This window comes from Canis aureus, chromosome 32 (assembly GCF_053574225.1).
Source record: "Canis aureus isolate CA01 chromosome 32, VMU_Caureus_v.1.0, whole genome shotgun sequence".
NCBI classification, from domain to species: Eukaryota; Metazoa; Chordata; class Mammalia; order Carnivora; family Canidae; genus Canis; species Canis aureus.
This window is the reverse complement of record NC_135642.1, coordinates 36203592-36222779: the sequence shown is the minus strand read 5'-3', so window position 1 is coordinate 36222779 and position 19188 is coordinate 36203592. Positions and strand designations below refer to the sequence as shown.

The following is a 19188-nucleotide window of genomic DNA, read 5'->3' as shown; positions in this document are numbered from 1 at the left end:
GTTACAGAAAAGTTAAAGTTTAGGTTATTATAGTGGACTTAAGATACTCAGCTAATTTACTTTATTTCATTAGGGTAATGCTTTGAATTGTGTAATTAAGCCAAAAGACACAACATACTATGTGTTTATTACATGCCTAAGGTATTGTTGGGCATTTCGAGGCTAAATGACTTTCACTATCCCAAAAAGCATAATAAACAATTGAGACGCAAAGCTCGAGTGACCTGTAGCACTTTTCACAAATTAAACTATGCACAACAGTCAGTAAATCGCTTAGCCAGGTAAGCTTACTAGGCAGGACAGACATGGAGTAATGTCTTTCATTTATAGGGATTTCAAGCAAGCATCCAGGGAAAGAATTTGGGCCTTAGGTAACAGATTATTTAAAGTGGCCAACTGCAAGACTCCAGCTGGGTGCAGCCCTCTCACTGTCAGGTAATGTAGGACAATGGTGTGCCAGTTTGATGAGGCAACAGAACACACCATATCTCTCACAGCCTGAGGAGCTGGGCTGTGGAGCTGATAACGTGGGAGAGTGAAAATCTCAGGCTGGAGCAGGAACAATGACAGTTAGAGGTCTCGAAGATGGAGATGGTCCTTATTTGGACTCATGTGATCATATATCCTTGTTGTTCCTTCCTTCCTTCCTTCCTTCCTTCCTTCCTTCCTTCCTTCCTTCCTTCCTTCCTTCCTTCCTTCCTTCCTTCCTTCTTTTTTTTAGAGGTTTATTTGAGAGAGAGAGAGAGATGTAGAAAGTGCAAGAGCACGAGGAGGAGGGGCAGAGGGATGAAAGAATATCAAGCAGATGCCCCATTGAGCACAGAGCCTGAGATGGTGACCTGAGCAGAAATCAAGGGTCAGACATTTAGCTGACTGAGCCATCCAGCACCCCCAGATCCTTGTTTTATAAGTGAATATTATCCTGAAGAGTAGATTCTCCTCTTCCCTTCAACCCATCTTAATGATGAAGTTCCCGTGTAATTTATTTCTCTCTTCCAAAATTGGTACATCTCTTTAGCTTTACCTGCAGGATTACAATATCACAAAAATGACTAGTCTCAAGATACGTAAGCTATTTAGGGAAAAAGCTATTTATTTAGCTCTTATTCTTTAGAATCCCAGCGAATCTGATAGAAACTCTCTGGAGTATTCCTTTGAATCCTTTTTTGTTGGGCATATTTCTGGATGAATGGTTATTTTAAGAATTCTTAATTTTTTAAATAAACCACATGTTAGGGGTTGTCACTGCATAATCTTATATTCCCAACAGCTTACATACTTTGTGGGATGTGACAAGATGCAAACCAACCAATCAGTTAATAATCATGATTTTAATAAAAGGACCAGAATGAGCAAGCTGATGACCAACTTAAGTCCACCTCTGTTACAGAATTACGCAAGGTCTTGTGAGAACCACAGTCCTTTCCTACTAGAGTAATCTTTGTCTCCTTCCAGCACTTTAATATCTAAAGCTCTACTTACTCTTAGCCCCATTTCAGTCCTTTTGATTGCAGTTTCAAGGTTCTGAATGTTTAGAGCCTCTCCTTTTTCCTCAAGAGGGAAATTTATTAATTTCTCCTTTAACTGATAAAGGTCTTCATGGACCTGGAGGTATAAAAAATATAAAATATTGAGAGAATACATACTGAGTTCACCCGAAAGTTATTTATTTTAAAGATCTGCAGTTTGCTTGAATTGCTAGAGATCATCAGGTAGATTTTATGATGTTCATTGAAAAGGACGGTCTTCACGGTTCTCAGATATTCTTTATTGGAACGTTTCATTATTGTCTTTCAGATTTTAAAAAACTAAGTTTTCATACAATTTTCTATTTTTCCTTAAGCCCCCCCTACCCCCACTCCATGAGAAACAAATCCAAGATAAAACTACAACTCAAATCACGTCTGTCCGACTCTTGGTTTTGGCTCAGGTCATAATCTATCTCAGGGTTGTGAGATCAAGCCTTGCGTAGGGCTCAGTGCTCCGTTTCTCTTTCTTCCTCTCTCTCTCCACCCCTCCCTTCTCTCTATCAAAGAAAGAGAGAAAGCAAGCAAGCAGAGCCTTTCAAAAGGGAATTGTAAATAGATTGACAGGGCCCTTTGGTTTTCCATTCTGGCTGGATCTTCCCCCATGGACTTCTCTGAAGAAGCAGCTCTGTAGGTGTGTGGCCTTGATTCTGTTTTACATAGTCAGAAATGAAAATGATCGGTGAAGAAAAAGCAATGTGATCACTTTAACATTTTCCTTCAATCTGTATTCTCCTTAGAAATGATGAATGCCTCTCCAACGTCAACCACCCTCACAACAAAATGGGTGCTATGAGATTAGACACTACAAGATTCTCTGCGTTCATATCAGAAACCAAATTTCAATAGATAAATACAGATGGCACCAATTATTGTATGGGCTGCTGCCACAAGAAAAACATTTTGTTATGCAAATTTATGAACCCAACACCTGTTTCAGCAATAGTCACACCAATAACAATCTGCAGACTGGGTTGCTACAGGCATTTTGAAACAGTTACCTTTTCTCTGTTAGTATAACTGGACATACACATTGGTCCAGCCTGTGTTATCGATTACTTTGGAATATTCCCATGGAGCCAAGTATTCAAAAGATCTGAATTTGCATCTTTGCACTGATGGGCATCACAGTCTGGTAGACACATCTGGTCATTTGTACTCTGCACAAATTGTCATGGAAAGCCTTCAGGGCTCACAGATTGAAATCAGAACACACCTACTGTTTGCTTGTAGGCACCAAGGATGAAGATGTACTTCTTTCAATTGTTTTTGTTCAAATTACTCCTGCAAGCTGATTTACCATCTATTGTCTAAAGGCATTTGGAAAGTACAAAGAGACCGTTCAAGGGCAAGCCCCACTTCTAGGTGCACATTTCTGGGTTCTTCCTTTGAATGTACTAAATTTCCTCCTTGTAGCTCTAGTATTTGTAGTATTTGTAACTTCACGTACCATTCTGTAACTAATGCTGGTCCCCATAGCTGGGGGGAGTGAAATTGTTCTGGGTTATTATTTTTTTTTTTTGGCTTTTCTTTTCTTTTTTCTTTTTTTTTAATTTATTTTTTATTGGTGTTCAATTTACCAACATACAGAATAACCCCCAGTGCCCGTCACCCATTCACTCCCACCCCCCGCCCTCCTCCCCTTCTACCACCCCTAGTTCGTTTCCCAGAGTTAGCAGTCTTTACGTTCTGTCTCCCTTTGGTTATTTATCATGGAACCAACGGGTTGTTTTCTTTATCTGCCAGCTGTGGACAACTACACTTCTTCCCAGAGTCATGAGATAATATGCAACAGGTTTAGTAGATAGTAACGGACCAGTAAAAGGCAAATGGACATCATTCCTTGCTCTATCACTGGTCACAAGTTGTCCATGCACACCATCAAGTTTCCTCTGGTTTCTTTAACAAGAAAAAAAAAAAGAATTATTCTATTTTATAGAGTTGTTGAGTAAAAATAAGGCAATGTGTGAGAAAAGGGATGAATGTAGGCTTTGGAACCAGGCAGATATGAACTAGAATCCTATTTCTTCCTTTACCGAGCTTGACAAATTCGTTTTTTGGTGCTTCCATCAAATGGGGGTAAAAAGCTACCTGTTGGAATAGTGGCAAGAAAAAAATTTCAAGTATGGAAAGTGTTTTGTACAAGGCCGGCTAGCCCCATAGGAGGGCACTGAACAAATGTTAATTCTCCTCTCCTGAATTGTAAAGCCCAGTGAAACTTCTTGCACAAAACTGGCACTTAGTAAATGTTCATTGATTTGAATTGCTCTCTTAATCTTCCTCAAGAGCTTCTTATTTTCTTGCCAGATATTTTCTTCTCCCCTCTCAATAACCATATATCTGTTTGTATAGTAATTGCAATAGAGACAAGTACTGTAGGAAATGTGTCACCAGACTTGGGTAGGAAAAAAGATTAAGTTCTAAATCTCTGTCCTTTCTTCAAATAGATCCAATTTACCATATTGAAATTTTACATATCCCCCATCATCTCTATGATCATCAGATGCATTGCTTTCCATATATTTCCTACTTGGAGGAAGATTATTATTTTGACAGTTTGGGAACAGAGCTGCTCAATAAGAAGCCCCTGAAAGGTTTAATGCAGTGAAGGTTTGCTCTATAATTAATTAATTAATTAATTAATCTCTAGAATTTAGAAGTCTAGCTATGCAACTGGATTCTGTGTTGTCAAAAGCAGTTACATCAATTGCATTTTATTCATCTCTGCTAAAGATAGCATTTGGCTGCCTCATTCTCGTCACACTTACCCACTTGCCCCTTCATTTTACATTGTATGCTCCTGGCAAACCAGATGGAGGAGTTGATAAGAAAGCGATGATATCAAGCTGTCAATTAGTTCCAATATTTCCAAGGTTGGTGTTAGCATAAAATGGTTGGATTTTTGAAATAATGATTTCCAAAATGAATTACAAAGCTAATTTTGACTGCAAGATTACAGTATCCTTGTGGCACAAACATTGGTTTCAGAGTTTGGTCAAGCAAGCATTTTCAAAGATGTATTAAGAAGATACCACATACTCATTAATAAAGTGGAAAAACAAAGCTTGTAAGAGTTATTTATAAAAGAAAGCACCAAGGAAACCTCTCGGACTCATGACCCACTTCTTCCAGACTGTTTCACAAATACACCATAACCTGTTTCAGGATCAACACAGACAGGATCTCTTCCCTTGGGCAAATTACTTTAGCTGTTTGTACCTTAGTTTCTTCTTCTGTTAACTGGGGCTACATATGATACCTACCTGAGTTGCTGCACACGGTCAAAAAAATTGGCTACTTTTCAATTATAACAATGATTATCATCACTATAGTTATAACATCACTGTTCTGATCAGATGAGGAAAGATCCAGCTGAAACCATAAAAGGTCTGAATGATAGACTTAAGAGTGAAAGAAGTATTTAACAAAAGTTCGCCTAGTAGAATTCTGCGTGGAGATAGTAGTCATATGCCCTGAATCAAAAATGAGGACATGGGCTTTGGTACATGATCGGACGGTGGAACAGAATATTCACAATCAGAACTGTTCTGTGAAATTCAGACATACAAATGTACACAGGTTTTCAAATAAATCACACTAAAAGTTTATAATTAGAACACTTATTTGTATTTAAAGATTTATCGGATATTTTAGATATTTTATCAAAATATTGTATTATTAATTTGTATATCAGCAATTGTGTTTTCTAAATAATGGTACTTGTTAGTTCAGCTCCCTTCACTTTTGAATAGGATGTATATTATTAGAGACTGAATTAATGAGAAGATCATTATCCAGTTGTCCAAGATCAATGGCCCCAATCCTGTGCTAGGTAAAATGGGATATCCAAAAAATCCACTGTCACAGGGAAACAAGGCATACCTTATTTGCCCTATAGCATCACCCATAAAGTTTTAGTTAAGAGTGGAGTAGTCCTGGTTAAAAAGACAGGCTAAAATTAATTTTTTCCTTTTCTTTCAGTAAAAAACAGGCTAATCTTAAAAAAACACACAGAAATGAACAGAAAACTACACATTAGTAAGAGATCAGATCTAATAATAACTCGTATCAATTGAACGTTTCACATTATATGTTACCCCTTAATTTAATCCTTACAAAACTCCTAAGAGGGAGCTTATAGTGTCATCTTTATTTCATACTTGAGGGAATTTGAGTTTTAAAGTGGTTAAGTACCCTGTGCTAGGCAAGATAGCTGGTTAATTGGCGGAACTATTCAAATCCAGGGAGTCTGAATCAAGAACCTTCATGCCTAACCATTAGCCAGTACGTGCATAATATCTACAAATATACAAATACGTATTTATAGATATACAAAGCTAATGGTTGCTGAAAATTCAGTGGAAAAGGCAGGACTGAAATATCTAGAGAAGCAAAAAGGGGCAGGGGAAGACTTCCTTTTTTACCAGGTTAGCAGACTGAAAGGGTTTAAGAAGATTGTGTTTTGGTCAGTTTCTTTTCCATAGTGTGAAATAATAGCCCTTATCGGATAGCTTTGTTGTAGGGGGTTAAATGAGTTAAAATGTGTACAGCACTTAGAACTGTGCACAATATCCAGCAAATACTATATTAGCTTTGATTATTGAGATTTTTCTTTGAAATCACATTTCAGTTTCTATTTTATAATACTATTTAAGGTAGAAGGTCTCAGAATTGAGCACGTATCAGAGCTATCTGCAAGGATTATAAGAACAGATAGCTGGGCGCTACCCCCAGAACTTCTGATTTAGTAGGTCTGGAATGAGGTCTGAGAATTTGCATTTCTCACAAGTTCTCAGCTGGTGCTGAAAATACTGGTCCTGAGGTCACTCTTTGAGAATCACCAGTCTAAGGAGTTGTTTAATGTATCTGATTGAAACATAAACCTGATATACCCACTTAGGGTGAAGCAAGTAGATATTTGAAGTACCTCTACTTTTCTGGCAACTTTGTATGTATACATATATGTGTTATATATAATACATGTAGATTTATAACATATTAATACATTATTATATAATTCCAATTCATATATATCATACTTATATATAAACTGATAGAAACATTTGATTGCCCATGCTGATAAAAGGAAGACAACTTTATGATAAAAAGAAATCATGTAGTTTTGGGGAAATTGGGTCAATTTAGAGTCAGAGGTGGATCTAATTCAAGCTACAGAGGAGAAAACTTAGGCCCAGAGAGGTGACATGATTAGCCTAAAGTTATTCATCTGGGAGAATGTCATTGCCAAACTCAGACCTCAGTATTCTGACTCCCCAAATAGTGCTTTCCACTAGGTGTACTGCTTTTTGGTAGCCTGTTTGAAGGACATACATCAGCCCCCGACAGAAATGGAATCCAAGCTACGTGTCCGAGGGTAGTGCTGTATACTCATAAATACTCTGGAGCCTTCCTCATTTCTTTGTTATATATATTCTACATATTCCAGGGAGAAGGTTATACTGTGTCTAGAGATCAGCCTCAGTAATCAGGTTAGGCTCTCCACTTAGTGTGTCCAGAATAAACCTTTTTTACACATGGGGGTGTTGATCAGCATGGACATGCCTGTTCTTAGCTCTTCTGTTCCATTTTATGATTTAATGATTACAGACATTGATACTGTAATGTTGTATCCGAGGCTGATCAAACAGATACCTCTGAATCCTACTCTGAAGTGAAAAGGCTTCTGGCTTTTCAGTCAATCTGCTATTTTACACTATTCCAAACCTCAAGGGGAGCAGCCTTGGGGAAGAGAATTATCTCAAGGGAAAGCGTGAAATTAGGTGTGAGAATTCTCCCCAGATTCTGGTCTCTCTTTAAGAGATGTTCCAGGTCTGGAGAAATAAGAAAACTAAGGAGTAACTTAATTGTTCTTGTAGTCAATGTGAAGTATACTGTGGGGGAAAACTGGCTGTTTCTGGGTAGGAGTCTCCATTAGTGTTCCAATTATTTGGAGCCTGTAAAAATCGGCCCTGAATTTAGAGGGGATCTAAGTAGTAAAGAATCAACCTTGCCTAGCAAGAGTTCTTTGCTTTGCCCTTGGATATTGGGAGGTGATCTGTAGGCCCCTTGAGTGTCCTGCCTGATAAGTGTCTTTGCTTGGGGGCTTTGGTCACCACACAGTTCTAACAATGAGATTTATGATGGGGGCCTTGAGCCACATTGTATCTGTTCCAACCTCTAGAGGAACTAGAGACTAAAGGCATTAATGTGACCTCTGGGAAGGATTGGTGATGAAAGGTCAGAACATGGGCAGTGTGTGATGGAGTCCCAGTAAAAGCTCTGGACATCAAGTCTTAGGCAAACTTTGCTAGTTGGCACAACTCTGTGTACATCGTTATACATCATGGCTGGGAGGAGGTAAAGCCACCCATGACTCCATGGGGAGAGGATGACAGGAAGCTGCATTTGGATCCTTCCTCTTGGGTGCTGCCCATACATGTCTTTCCTTGGCTGACTTTTTTTTTTTTTAAGATTATTTATTCATGAGACACACACACACACACACACACACACACACACACACACACTCAGATAAACAGAGACACAGGCAGAGGGAGAAGCAGGCTCCATGCAGGGAGCCGGACATGGGACTTGATCCCAGGATTCCAGGATTCCAGGATCACGCCCTGGGCTGAAGCCGGTGCTAAACCGCTGAACCATCCAGGGATCCCCTCCTTGGCTGACTTTAATTTGTATCCTTTTGATGTTGGTAACATTCTAATTGTAAGCACAGCACTTTCCTGAATTCTGTGTTACTCTAGCAAATTAGCCAGTGTGAAGGTGGTCGGGCTCCCAATTTTGTAGCTAGCTAGCTTGAAGTGAGTTTGGTTCCGGGACTCCTGGACTAGGCTGGTGTAGAAATGAGGGCAGTTTTGTGGGGACTGGTCCCTCAGAATTTGAAGTTTGCTAAATTCATCTAGGGTGCTAGTGACAGAGGATAATAAAAGGTGAGGTAAGATTTGGGTATTACACATAATGGGGAACTCTATGAAACTGGTAAATTTAGGGGTTTGTATTTTAGAAAAGGTGCATATAAAAGAATTCTCTCCTAGATGGGAGGTAAGAGACCAATATTCTGGCAGGAAAATCCACTGCAGATCTGAGTGAGCGTTGGAATAGAGTGAATTTAGGCAAATTATTTCAAGCCTTAGACAACTGGAGCTAAATAGACGTTAAAAGTGATGATCTATGCAGAAATGTTTTAAAGTTATCATATGTAAATGTGAAAGAACAACATTTGTGTGGGAAGCATCTGAGTATAACTGTCACAAACTGAGTTATACTGGAGAAGATAAGACTTCTTTTTTTGATATTCTCCCCCACCCCCGCCTCAGTTTGGAAAAAGTCATTTCCCTGAGTTTTTTGGGTCACACGTCTATATTCAAAACTGCAACTGGACAGGCAATTCAAGTGATCGTTAATGTATTTTCCTGTGTGTGCTCCCAAGCAAGGGACTTTTATTTAATTCATTAATTTATGTGAGATATAATCAACATACAACGTTGTATTTCAGGTACACAACACAATTATTCGATTTGTATACACTGCAAAATGACCGCGGTAAGTTTAATTAACATCCCTGACCATACATAGTTACCATTTTTTTTCTCTTATGATGAGAACTTTGAGGATGTATTCTCTTAGCAGCTCTCAAGTGTAGCAGTAGAGCATTACCAACTATACCAGGCTGCGCATTATTACATCCCCAAGACTGACTTCTTGGCCAGGTACTTTCAGATCCAAAAAATTAAGGTGCTTACGTGGTTGACATATTTCAACTCCTCCCCAGATTTCTTATTATCTCCCCTTAAGTGTCTGACTTGCATTTCCCCCATGTCACGGGTCCTAATTTTTCGGAAGATAACATTGTTAAATGGTGCCTTGGGTGTAAGATGGATTTTGGGAAGTAGAAGTTCTGGGTGAATTTTAGCAGACGCAGAGCGGTGGGGCTTCTGGAGCGCAGCCTCCAGGGGAGGGCTAGGCTGGTGCCCGAGGTCTTGGGGGGGCATCTTTGGGATTTCTGGAGGGGCAGTGCCCTCTGCACGCTGCAGGCGGGGGGCGGGGTGGCGCGGGAGGATGGGCTCTGCGGGGCCTCGCTCGGAAGGGTCTGAGCTGGGCGGGGCGGGGCAGGGCCCGTCGCCCACCTGGATTAGGATGGTTCCGATGGGGTCGCAGCTGTCAGCGTCCTGCGCCATGGTAACGGGAGGGCGGCCTCCCGGAGGAGGAGCGGTTTCCAGGCGCCCGAGCCGGCGCGGCGGCGGCGTCGGCGGCGGCGCGCGCTCGTCCCCATGGCAACCCCACGCGCAGCGCGGCCCGTCCCACGCCGGCAGCGGAAGAGGGGGTGTGGGAGGAGTCAGGGCCGCCGCCGCCTCCCGCGCACGCGCCCCCCCCAGGCGCGTCTCCCCCGCGCGCCGGCCGCGGTGGTGCAGCCCGAGGCGGAAGCGGCTCCGGGGCGGAAGCGGCTCGCGAGCGCAGCGATGGCTGCGGGCGTCCCCTGTGCGCTCGTCGCCAGCTGCTCCTCCAGCTTCTCCGGAGACCGGCTGGTCCAGCGTGAGTAGCGGGGCTCCCGGGGCCGACGTCCAGGGCGCCCGAGTCTCGGCGGGCGGTGGCCTCAGAACCGCGGCGTCCCTCTCGGCTTCCGTGGCCGCCGCGGGGGGGCGGGGCCGGGGGCTCGTCGGGTGCAGCCGGGACCCCGCTGCCCTGCCCCTTGCTGCCCGCCCGGCGCGCTGCGGGGGTCCTTCCAGTCCTTCCAGCCTTCTCTGCCGACTGCAGCCCCGCTCGCCCGCCCGCCCGCCCGCCCGCGGGGAGCCGGAAGGCGCTGTGCGCGGCCGCGAGGTGCAGAAGTTGGGGTGCTTGATGCTGCAGAGGGGCTTCCTCCTGGCTCCCCCTTGATGTATAGGGGTTAGCTGATGTCCCCATCCGCCCCACGTGTTCACTGCCTTGCCTCCCTCCCGAGTCCTAGTAGGAGTCCTGCCTAGCAGGCTCTCGGGGCGGCTTTGGCTTTGGGCTGCTCCTGGGCCTGCACCCTGCACCCTCGACCCTCGGGGTGGGGGGGGGGCTGTCACACTAAATAACGCTTAGGAGAAGCCGTAGGCGGGACGGCCTGGCACCGGGAACTAGGAACTAGGATTCTCTGCAGTTGGTTGCTTGTAACCCCAAGACACCTGGTTTTAAATGCATGGCTTTCGGTAAGATTTTATTTATTTATTCATGAGAGACACAGAGAGAAGAGAGGCAGAGACCCAGGCAGAGGGAGAAGCAGGCTCCATGCAGGGAGCCCAATGCGGGACTCGAATCCAGGACCCCGGGATCACGCCCTGAGCCAAAGGCAGATGCTCAACCGCTGAGCAACCTGGCGCCCCCGGTGACATTTTGGAAGCCCTTTTTAAACTGTAAAGCATCACACAAACATAAATATATATTTTTTTCTATACCTGTCAAATGTCAGAATGAGGCAGGATGTCCTTCCAACACAAATATTCTGTAACTTAGTTGTCAATTCTTTTCTACAGTGTTTATGTTGAAAAGAACTGTGGTTACATTTCATATATGTCTTGATGTTTTATATATAATTTTATATATGATTTATAATTTTTTTTCTTTTTTTTTAAACTTTTATTTATTTACTTATGATAGTCACAGAGAGAGAGAGAGAGAGAGAGAGAGAGGGGCACAGAGACACAGGCAGAGGGAGAAGCAGGCTCCATGCATCGGGAGCCTGATATGGGATTCGATCCCGGGTCTCCAGGATCGCGCCCTGGGCCAAAGGCAGGCGCCAAACCGCTGCGCCACCCAGGGATCCCATGATTTATAATTTTATATGTGACTTTTACGTTTTATACATAGTGTATGTTTTTATATTTTGTATGTAAAATTTTAAAAAAAGGTTTTTTAAAAAAGATTTTTTATTTACTTATTCATGAAAGACACAGCGAGAGAGAGAGAGAGAGAGAGAGAGAGGGGCAGATACACAGGCAGAGGGAGAAGCAGGCTCCATACAGGGAGCCGGACATGGGACTCCATCCCAGGTCTCCGGGATCAGGCCCTGGGCCGAAGGCAGGGCCAAACCGCTGAGCCACCTGGGCCACCACAAAATTTTAAAATATTTAAAAATATATAGATATATGTAAAATGATTAACATTTTAAAAATATAAGAAGCATTTATATAATTTGTATTTACATTTTACATATATTTTGTATATAATTTTTTTGAACGAGAGAGAGAGTACATGTGGGAGGGGCAGCAGGAGAGAGAGAATTCTAAGCAAGCTCCATGCTCAGCGTAGAGCCTTAGGGTGGAGGGGCTTGATCTCACAACCCTGAGATCATGACCTGAGCTGAAGTCCAGAGTCCAGTGCTTAACCCACTGAGCCACCCAGGCTCCCCTGTATATAATTTTTGTCCTGATTTTTTTCATTTAACATTACATAATTTATGACATAATATAAATTACTTTCCATCATGTATTGCCTCTAGTGAACATAAGATTTGCTCGGAATTTTTAAAATACTTGGTGTACTTAACTTTATAAAATAATTACATGCATTTGGGTTTCCATTACTGATATATAAAAGTCCTTTTAAAGCCAATCTCAGAAATATTTGTTAAGTATTCTGATGGCTGTGGTTCTCTCTCTGAGTGCTCTAAGGATCAGAATTGGCAGACGTGGTCACTTCCTTGAAGGAGCTGATGACCAATAGTTGGCAAATAGTAACACTGTACTTCTTTAAAGTACATTAGCATCCTTGGAGGTAAAATTAATTGTGTAAAATAATCCACTTTGTTTCTATATATAAAATCCCTCTTAGATACATCAAAAGCCAACTTTTGTGTTGATTAAAATTAGATGGCCTTTCCTTTGTGATTCCATTAATGCTATGTAGGGAGAAAATAAGAGCAGTTAGTGAGGACATTACTTGTAAGAAGAAGCAAAGTATAAAAGAGAGCTTTATCATTTCTTCCCAGGTTATTGATAGGGAAATGATGGGTAGCACTAGACCATGCTATTTGCTGAGCATTCATTCTGTTTTATAATTAAAGATTGCATTAAATTAATCATAAATTGAGTCTAATTTTGATCTAAGAGATGAGGATGACCATAAGGAGTGATGTTTGTCAAGTGTTCAGTGGTATCAGGCCACAGTGTGATTTTAGATTGAATCTGATCTTTTTTGGGAAGGTTTGGTTTCATTTCATCCATTAGGAAGAGGAACTTTAGGGTTTCTCCAGGTTCTCTTTCTTTCAACATCTGATCTATTTTACTGCTTTTACCCAATAGGAAATATTTCATAATCAAATAACCCAGTTTGTTATAAATACACATGAAATAAAAGTCCATAGGCCTCGGCTATGGATAAAGTGCATACACGGATTTTGTGAAAAACCTTTTTTCATTTTGTCACTCAGAGGCCTTATTTTGGAATTCTGGGTAGGTGTCTGACATCTGATAAAAGGACATTACAGACTTACATTGTAGACTTTTAAAGGGAAATGAAGGCTCAGGATTCTGAAGGGTCTTCAGCAAGGTTATATGTGTGTGGGAGCAAGTGTCTGTACTCCAGGGCCAGACCTCTTTTCACCTTATATATATTCACAGGAAGATTTTACTTTCATTATGGAAAAGTGTGTTCTGATACTAAGCACAGAGCTGGTCTCTGTGCCAGTTATTATAGCTAAAATGGCAGCTAAGGTACTATTCTTGCTCTTAAGAGGAGGGATATAGTTAAAGTGTGTGCTCCACTGGTGAAAATATTAAAATATAAATACCTAAGTTTTAACATTTTACTCTCCTTTCGTAGAAGAAATTTTATTTTTTAACTCCAGTATAGTTAACAGAGTATTTATATTAGATTCAGGTGTACAGTTTAGTGATTCAACAGTTCTGTACATTACTCAGTGCTCATGAAGATAAGTGTACTCTTGGGGCACCTGGGTGGCTCAGTCTGTTAAGTATCTGACTCTTGATTTCGGCTCTGGTCCATGATCTCTGGGTCATGAGATTGAGCCCTGCCTCAGGCTCAGTGTGGAGTCTACTTGAGGATTCTTTTCTCCCTCTATCCCTCCCCTGCTCCTGCGTGAATACTCTCTCTAAATAAATAAATAAAACCTTAAAAAAAACAAGTGTACTCTTAATTCCCTTCACCTATGTGTCCCTTACATACTTCCCCTCTGGTAACCATCTGTTTGTTCTCTATAATTAAGAGTCTATTTTATGATTTGTCTTTTTTTCTTTATTTTTCGTTTCTTCAATTGAATGAAATGGTATTGGTCTTTCTTTGGCTTATTTCACTTAACATTATACCCTTTAGATCCATCCATATTGTCATAAATGGCAATATTTCATTTTTTATGGATGAATAATATTCCATTGTACATATATTCACAACATCTTCTTGATCCATTCATCTATCACTGGACACTTGGGCTGCTTCCATAGTTTGGCTGTAGTAGATAATGCTGCAGTAAACATAGGGGTGCATGTATCTTTTTAAATTAGTGTTTTCATTTTCTTTCTTTTCATATCCAGTAGTGGAATTACTGGATCTTATGGTAATTCTGTTTTTCATTTTTTGAGGAATCTCACTACTTTTTTCCTACTCTAAGAAGGAGCTCTCTCAATAGAAAAGCCCCTGGATACTTGTTTGGTATTGAAGTGTGTAATACCAACTCAGCAACTGTAAGCTATTCAGGTTCTACATCTGAACTTTTGGAGCAAAATTCTTTCTTTTAGTGCAATGTGAGAATTTGGTGATCTTACAATCATAGCAGTCATTTTTATGTATATCAGTACTCTTCTCAAAAGTGTTCTCACATTTTTTAATTTGGTTCTTGTTTCCCTGTGAAGTCATGAAGTCAGGTTATCTCCATTTTGTAAATGAAGAAATTGTGGCTTGGAAATACCAGGTGACTTGCCCAAAGTGCTCAAGTGCTGAATGTTGGAGCATATGTTCACATTCAGAATTTGTATATATGGAATATATGAATGAAATGTATTGGAATTCCTTAGCAATCAGAATTATTTAAATTTAAGATGGTGGTGTTGGTGTAAGAAGTGATAGAGAAGATTGACCCCTAAAAGAGGTTTTTAAAATACGTTTGCATTTCCATTTAGGAGGATTGAAATCTTGGAAGAAAAAAATATCTTTGTCCAGAGGACCTGTATTTAAAAAGAGCATTACGTATACCCGATAGTTTTTTTTTTTTTTAATTTTTTAAAGATTTTATTGAGAGGGAGAGGTGCAATGGGAGCAGGAGTGGGAGTGCATGAGGCTGAGGGAGAAGCAGACTCCCCGCTGAGCAGGGAGCCAGAAGCAGGGCTCCACCCAGAACCCTGGGATCATGATCTGAGCTGAAGGCAGTGGCTTAATGGACTGAGCCACCCAGGCACCCCTGCCCAGCCGTTTTTTAAGTGTCTGGATTTTTATTTTCTCAATTGAGTAAACTCAAAATAGAGGCATATTAATAATATATTAGCCACTCCTATGTCGGATTAACATAAAAATAGAAAGTTGTTTGAGATCATCTCTTCCAACCCTTCTAGGTGTAAAATTCTATATTACCATGTTACTTATTTTTATGTCAGATTATATGGTGCTTCCTAGCTCCGGCATTCTTAATTTTTGTGAGTGCATTTTTTTGGAAAACTGCCCCATTTTTTTCTAGTATAATATCACAGTTTATTGATATTAATGTAATCCACCAATCTTAGTCAGATTTCCCCAGTTTGACTTTTACGCATGTGTGTGTGCATATGTATTCTACACAACTTTATCACGTGTGGTTTGTGTATCTACCATCACAGTCAAGATACTGAATAGTTTCACCACCACAGGGATCCCTTGCATTGCTCTTTTGGGTTATGCCCGCAGTTTTCATCACCCCAGGCAACCACTAATCAGTCCTTCATTTCTAAAATGTCTTTTCAAAAATGTTATATGATTGGAAACATAGATTACTTTTGGGAATTTTTTTTTTCTGCTCAGCATAATTCTCTAGAGATTGATCTATATTGTGTGTGTCAATTCATGGTTTTTGACTGCCAAGCAGTATTCCATGGTAAAGATGTGTCATAGTTTAACTGTTTACTTGTTGAAGCACATCTGGGCTGGTTCTAGTCTTTGGTTCCTGATCCTGTTTTTGTATAAAGTATTATTGATAAACAGCTGTGACCATTTGCTTATTTTGTCTATGGTTACTTTCCAGAGTTGAATAGTTGCACCAGAGACCATGTGGCTCACAGCCTAAAATATTTGCTGTCTGGCCCATTATTGAAAATGCTTGACAACTGTATTCTGAGCATGTGAATTAATGTGTACTAATCTGCTTAACTTTTAGAACATTTTAATGCTGTTGTTACCATCATTATTCTCATTTTGCAAAGATATTGCAGCACAGAGAAATTAAGCAATTTGCTCAAGGCCAAATAGCTGAGCCAGGTTTTGAACCCAGGCAGTCTGGCTGTAGAAACTACCTCTTAACCAGTCCTGTTCGCAATTAATAGAAAGATAGGGGAGCTCAAAACTGGAAAGGGACTAGAGAGGTAGCAGCCAAACTATGCGGGGAGGGGAATTCTCTTTGAAGGCTGAGGGATAATAGGATTTAGCCTGTGGTCATTTGCTTTCTTAGGAGAATAATGCTTGGAACAGTGCTAAAACTTCTCACTAATTTGAATTTAGTAATACCACATAGGACTTTCTACATTTTCTACATATTTCCAGTATTTAACTAAGGCCCCCAGTCCTGGTCACCTGGTTTCCACAGCTCCACTGGCAACTGAAAATTAGCACAGCCATTGTTTTCTTTTGCTTATCTCCCAGGGATTTGGAGTTAAGTAGGGCCCTGGTCCTAGAAAAACCTCTCTGGACTAGGGGGAGGTGAAATGGTGGCCTTTAAACAAAATACATTCTTCTCCTCATTTTAGATGGGAAGACTTATGCCCAGCTAAGAAGATTTGGGCCTCCCTTTAGGACAATCAACTATCTTGATTTTCCCAGGACTGAGAATTTCTTTTTAATTGAAATATAGTTGACATTTATTAAGGTTTCAGGTGTACGACAGAGATCTGACAATTATAAACGTTATGAAATGCTCACCACCATAGTGTAGTTGCCATCTGTCACCATAAAAAATTATTGCAATATTACCGCCTCTATTCCCTATGCTGTACTTTCTATCCCTGTGACTTATTTATTTTATAGCTGAGAGTTTGTGCTTCTTAATCTCCTTCACCTATTTCACCCATCTCCCCAAACCCCTCCCCTCTGGCAACCACCAATTTGTTCTTGTATTTATGAGTCTGTTGATGCTTTTGTTTTGTTTTTCTGATTCCACACAGAAGTGAAGTCATACAGTATTTGTCTTTCTCTGACTTATTTCTCTTAGCATAATACCTTCTAGATCCATCCATGTTGCATTTTATTTATTTTATTTTTTAAAAGATTTTATTTATTCATGAGAAGACACAGAGAGAGAGAGAGAGAGAGAGAGAGAGAGAGAGGCAGAGACACAGGCAGAGGGAGAAGGAGGCTCCATGAAGGGAGTCTGATATGGGACTTGATCCTGGATCTCTAGGATCATGCCCCGGGCTGAAGGCGGCACTAAACTGCTGAGCCACCTGGGCAGCCCCATGTTGCATTTTAAAGTTGCAGTAGCCACTCCACTTTTGGAGTAGGGAATTTGACTTTTTGTGTTTGGAACTTAGATGGACTTAGCCATGTAAACAATGCTCCCATCCTTAGGTTTCTAAAACTGCAGAACCAGATAGCTCATTTATATGATGGGTAAACTAGGCTTTAGGGAGTTACATAGGCAAAGCCAGCCATCATTTATGACATATTTTCTTTGGGAGACATTCATTCATCTTCAAGACTGGGAGTTTGTTTCTTGGCCTATCAGACCCCTATACTTAAAAAGGATCTTAAAGTAATTTGCTAGGGAGAGCATTCTTATTTCAAAGGTAGGGGCTTATTGGACAGTCTAGCCGACCAACATTGCCCAGCAACAGAAGGGGATAGGAGCTTGGGTTTTTAAAATTTGCGTTTTCTGTAGTTGCTTTAGTATTTTGACTGGAGTCTTTTACTCTGGGAATAAGTTATAGTTTCTGCTTAAGCAAAGTTGTTTATTTTGTTGTGGTAGGACGACTCTGCCTTTGATTTGATTGTGTATTTCCAAGGCTTTATTTTCTTCAAAGAAAGAAAGATAGGGCTAACAAGATCTTCCATGAACAGTCTGAGGTTGTCATCACAGACTGATTAGGTAGGTGGTCAGACAAAAGCAGCGATTTCTACTAGTAATGGTGATAATACTTAATATATCTTTAAATTTTTAATTAACAGTAGTGGGGAGATTTTTATCTTTATTAAAAGAGGGGTGTTGGTTAAGTCATCAACCTCAGGAGGAAAAAGATTAAACACAAGTTTATATTCTCTCCAGACCCAAAGGTACCTACAAAATGTACCCATGTTATCTTCTAGTATGATCATGCCTCTGTGTGTGTGTGTGTGTGTGTGTGTGTGTGTATGTGTATGAGAGAGAGAAATTCAAGCTCCAAGAAGTTGTGACCTTCCAAGGTAGTTCAGCCCATAAACACTAAGGAGCCAAGAAGCAATTCTAGTTCTTTCATATACATGAAACATGATGATCTTCTTGGCAGCCAGGATGGCGTGTATCCAAGGTGGAGGTAGGGATAAGAGAAATTATAGTAAAGGATTTTACTATAAGAGGAGAACTTTTCTGGCTCCACTTAAGTGTACACTTTTTCTTTCATGGTAGTTAGAGCCTTAGATGAACTGTTAGTTAGGTTCAGTAATTCAATTAAGACACTTTTATCTATGTCCAGTTTGTTTCCTTGTGGACTAGAGAATTGGACTTTTTGGTTGAGGTTATTGTTGATGTGGGAAATGATTATAACGTCTTTGCCTTCCTGGCATTCCAATAAAGAGGGTGGAGAGTACAAGGAGAAATACCAGCGGAAAAATATTACGCACTAACCTATGTCGCACAGAACCATTTATGCTACAAAGAGCATTGTATCATTCTGGATGAGTCTAAGTATATCTAGACTCAGATCTTTACTTCTGGGACATTCAACTGCTTGTTTTGCAGCAAAAGTAAAAACATCTAGAAAATATGTAGTGGCCGTTTGGTTTAAACAACTCGTCCTGTGTAATTCCTCAACAAATAGTGCTGCTTTATAAATCATGAAATCTGATCAAGCGCCATTTTTTAAAAGGCTAAATTACGAAATTGTTTTGAATATGTCTGGTGAGAATGATAATCTGGACTTGACGTTGTATTTGTCCTAGCCAGTGCACACAGATATCACAAACACATCTCTAATAATTACTCATCTAAAAAGCAAGATTGACATAGGTGAAGACAGAGAGGACTAATGTGAGACTCAGTGAGCCCGTATGATATTACAGATTTAGTAACAAATCATCCACTTAGGTTTAATTTTCCACACTGACCCGAAGGTCGGCTCTGCTCAGAGATGGGGAAAGTATTATCGTTCTTGGATTAAAGTCCAAAACCTAATGCTCAGAGCAGAAAATGCATGATCATTTGGTAATCAACAGCTGACATAAAATTATCATTCTGCCTGAATTCAGGGGGGATAATGTGGGGGGAAGACTTTTTGTGAATCAAGCACTGAGTTCTATT

The 19188-nt window shown here is 40.6% G+C and overlaps 2 protein-coding genes across 23 annotated transcripts in view; one reads left to right on the top strand and one right to left on the bottom strand.

Moving 5' to 3' along the window:
• Positions 1-9812, bottom strand: part of IQCH (IQ motif containing H) — a 213427-nt gene extending 203615 nt beyond the window's left edge. For 15 of the 21 annotated variants that reach the window (XM_077881589.1, XM_077881590.1, XM_077881593.1 and 12 more), the window contains exons 1-2: positions 9671-9812; positions 1483-1605 (exon numbers count right to left, since the gene is read on the bottom strand). In XM_077881589.1, coding sequence (XP_077737715.1) covers positions 1483-1605; positions 9671-9721 — 174 coding nt within the window. In that variant the 5' untranslated portion in view covers positions 9722-9812. The remainder of the gene's footprint in view (positions 1-1482; positions 1606-9670) is intronic. The other 6 variants (XM_077881607.1, XM_077881604.1, XM_077881605.1 and 3 more) reach the window with 1 other exon arrangement.
• A 104-nt stretch (positions 9813-9916) lies between these two features.
• AAGAB (alpha and gamma adaptin binding protein) overlaps positions 9917-19188 on the top strand; it is a 52774-nt gene continuing 43502 nt past the window's right edge. For both annotated transcript variants that reach the window (XM_077881625.1, XM_077881624.1), the window contains exon 1: positions 9917-10076. In XM_077881625.1, the coding sequence (XP_077737751.1) occupies positions 10004-10076 (73 nt within the window). In that variant the 5' untranslated portion in view covers positions 9917-10003. The remainder of the gene's footprint in view (positions 10077-19188) is intronic.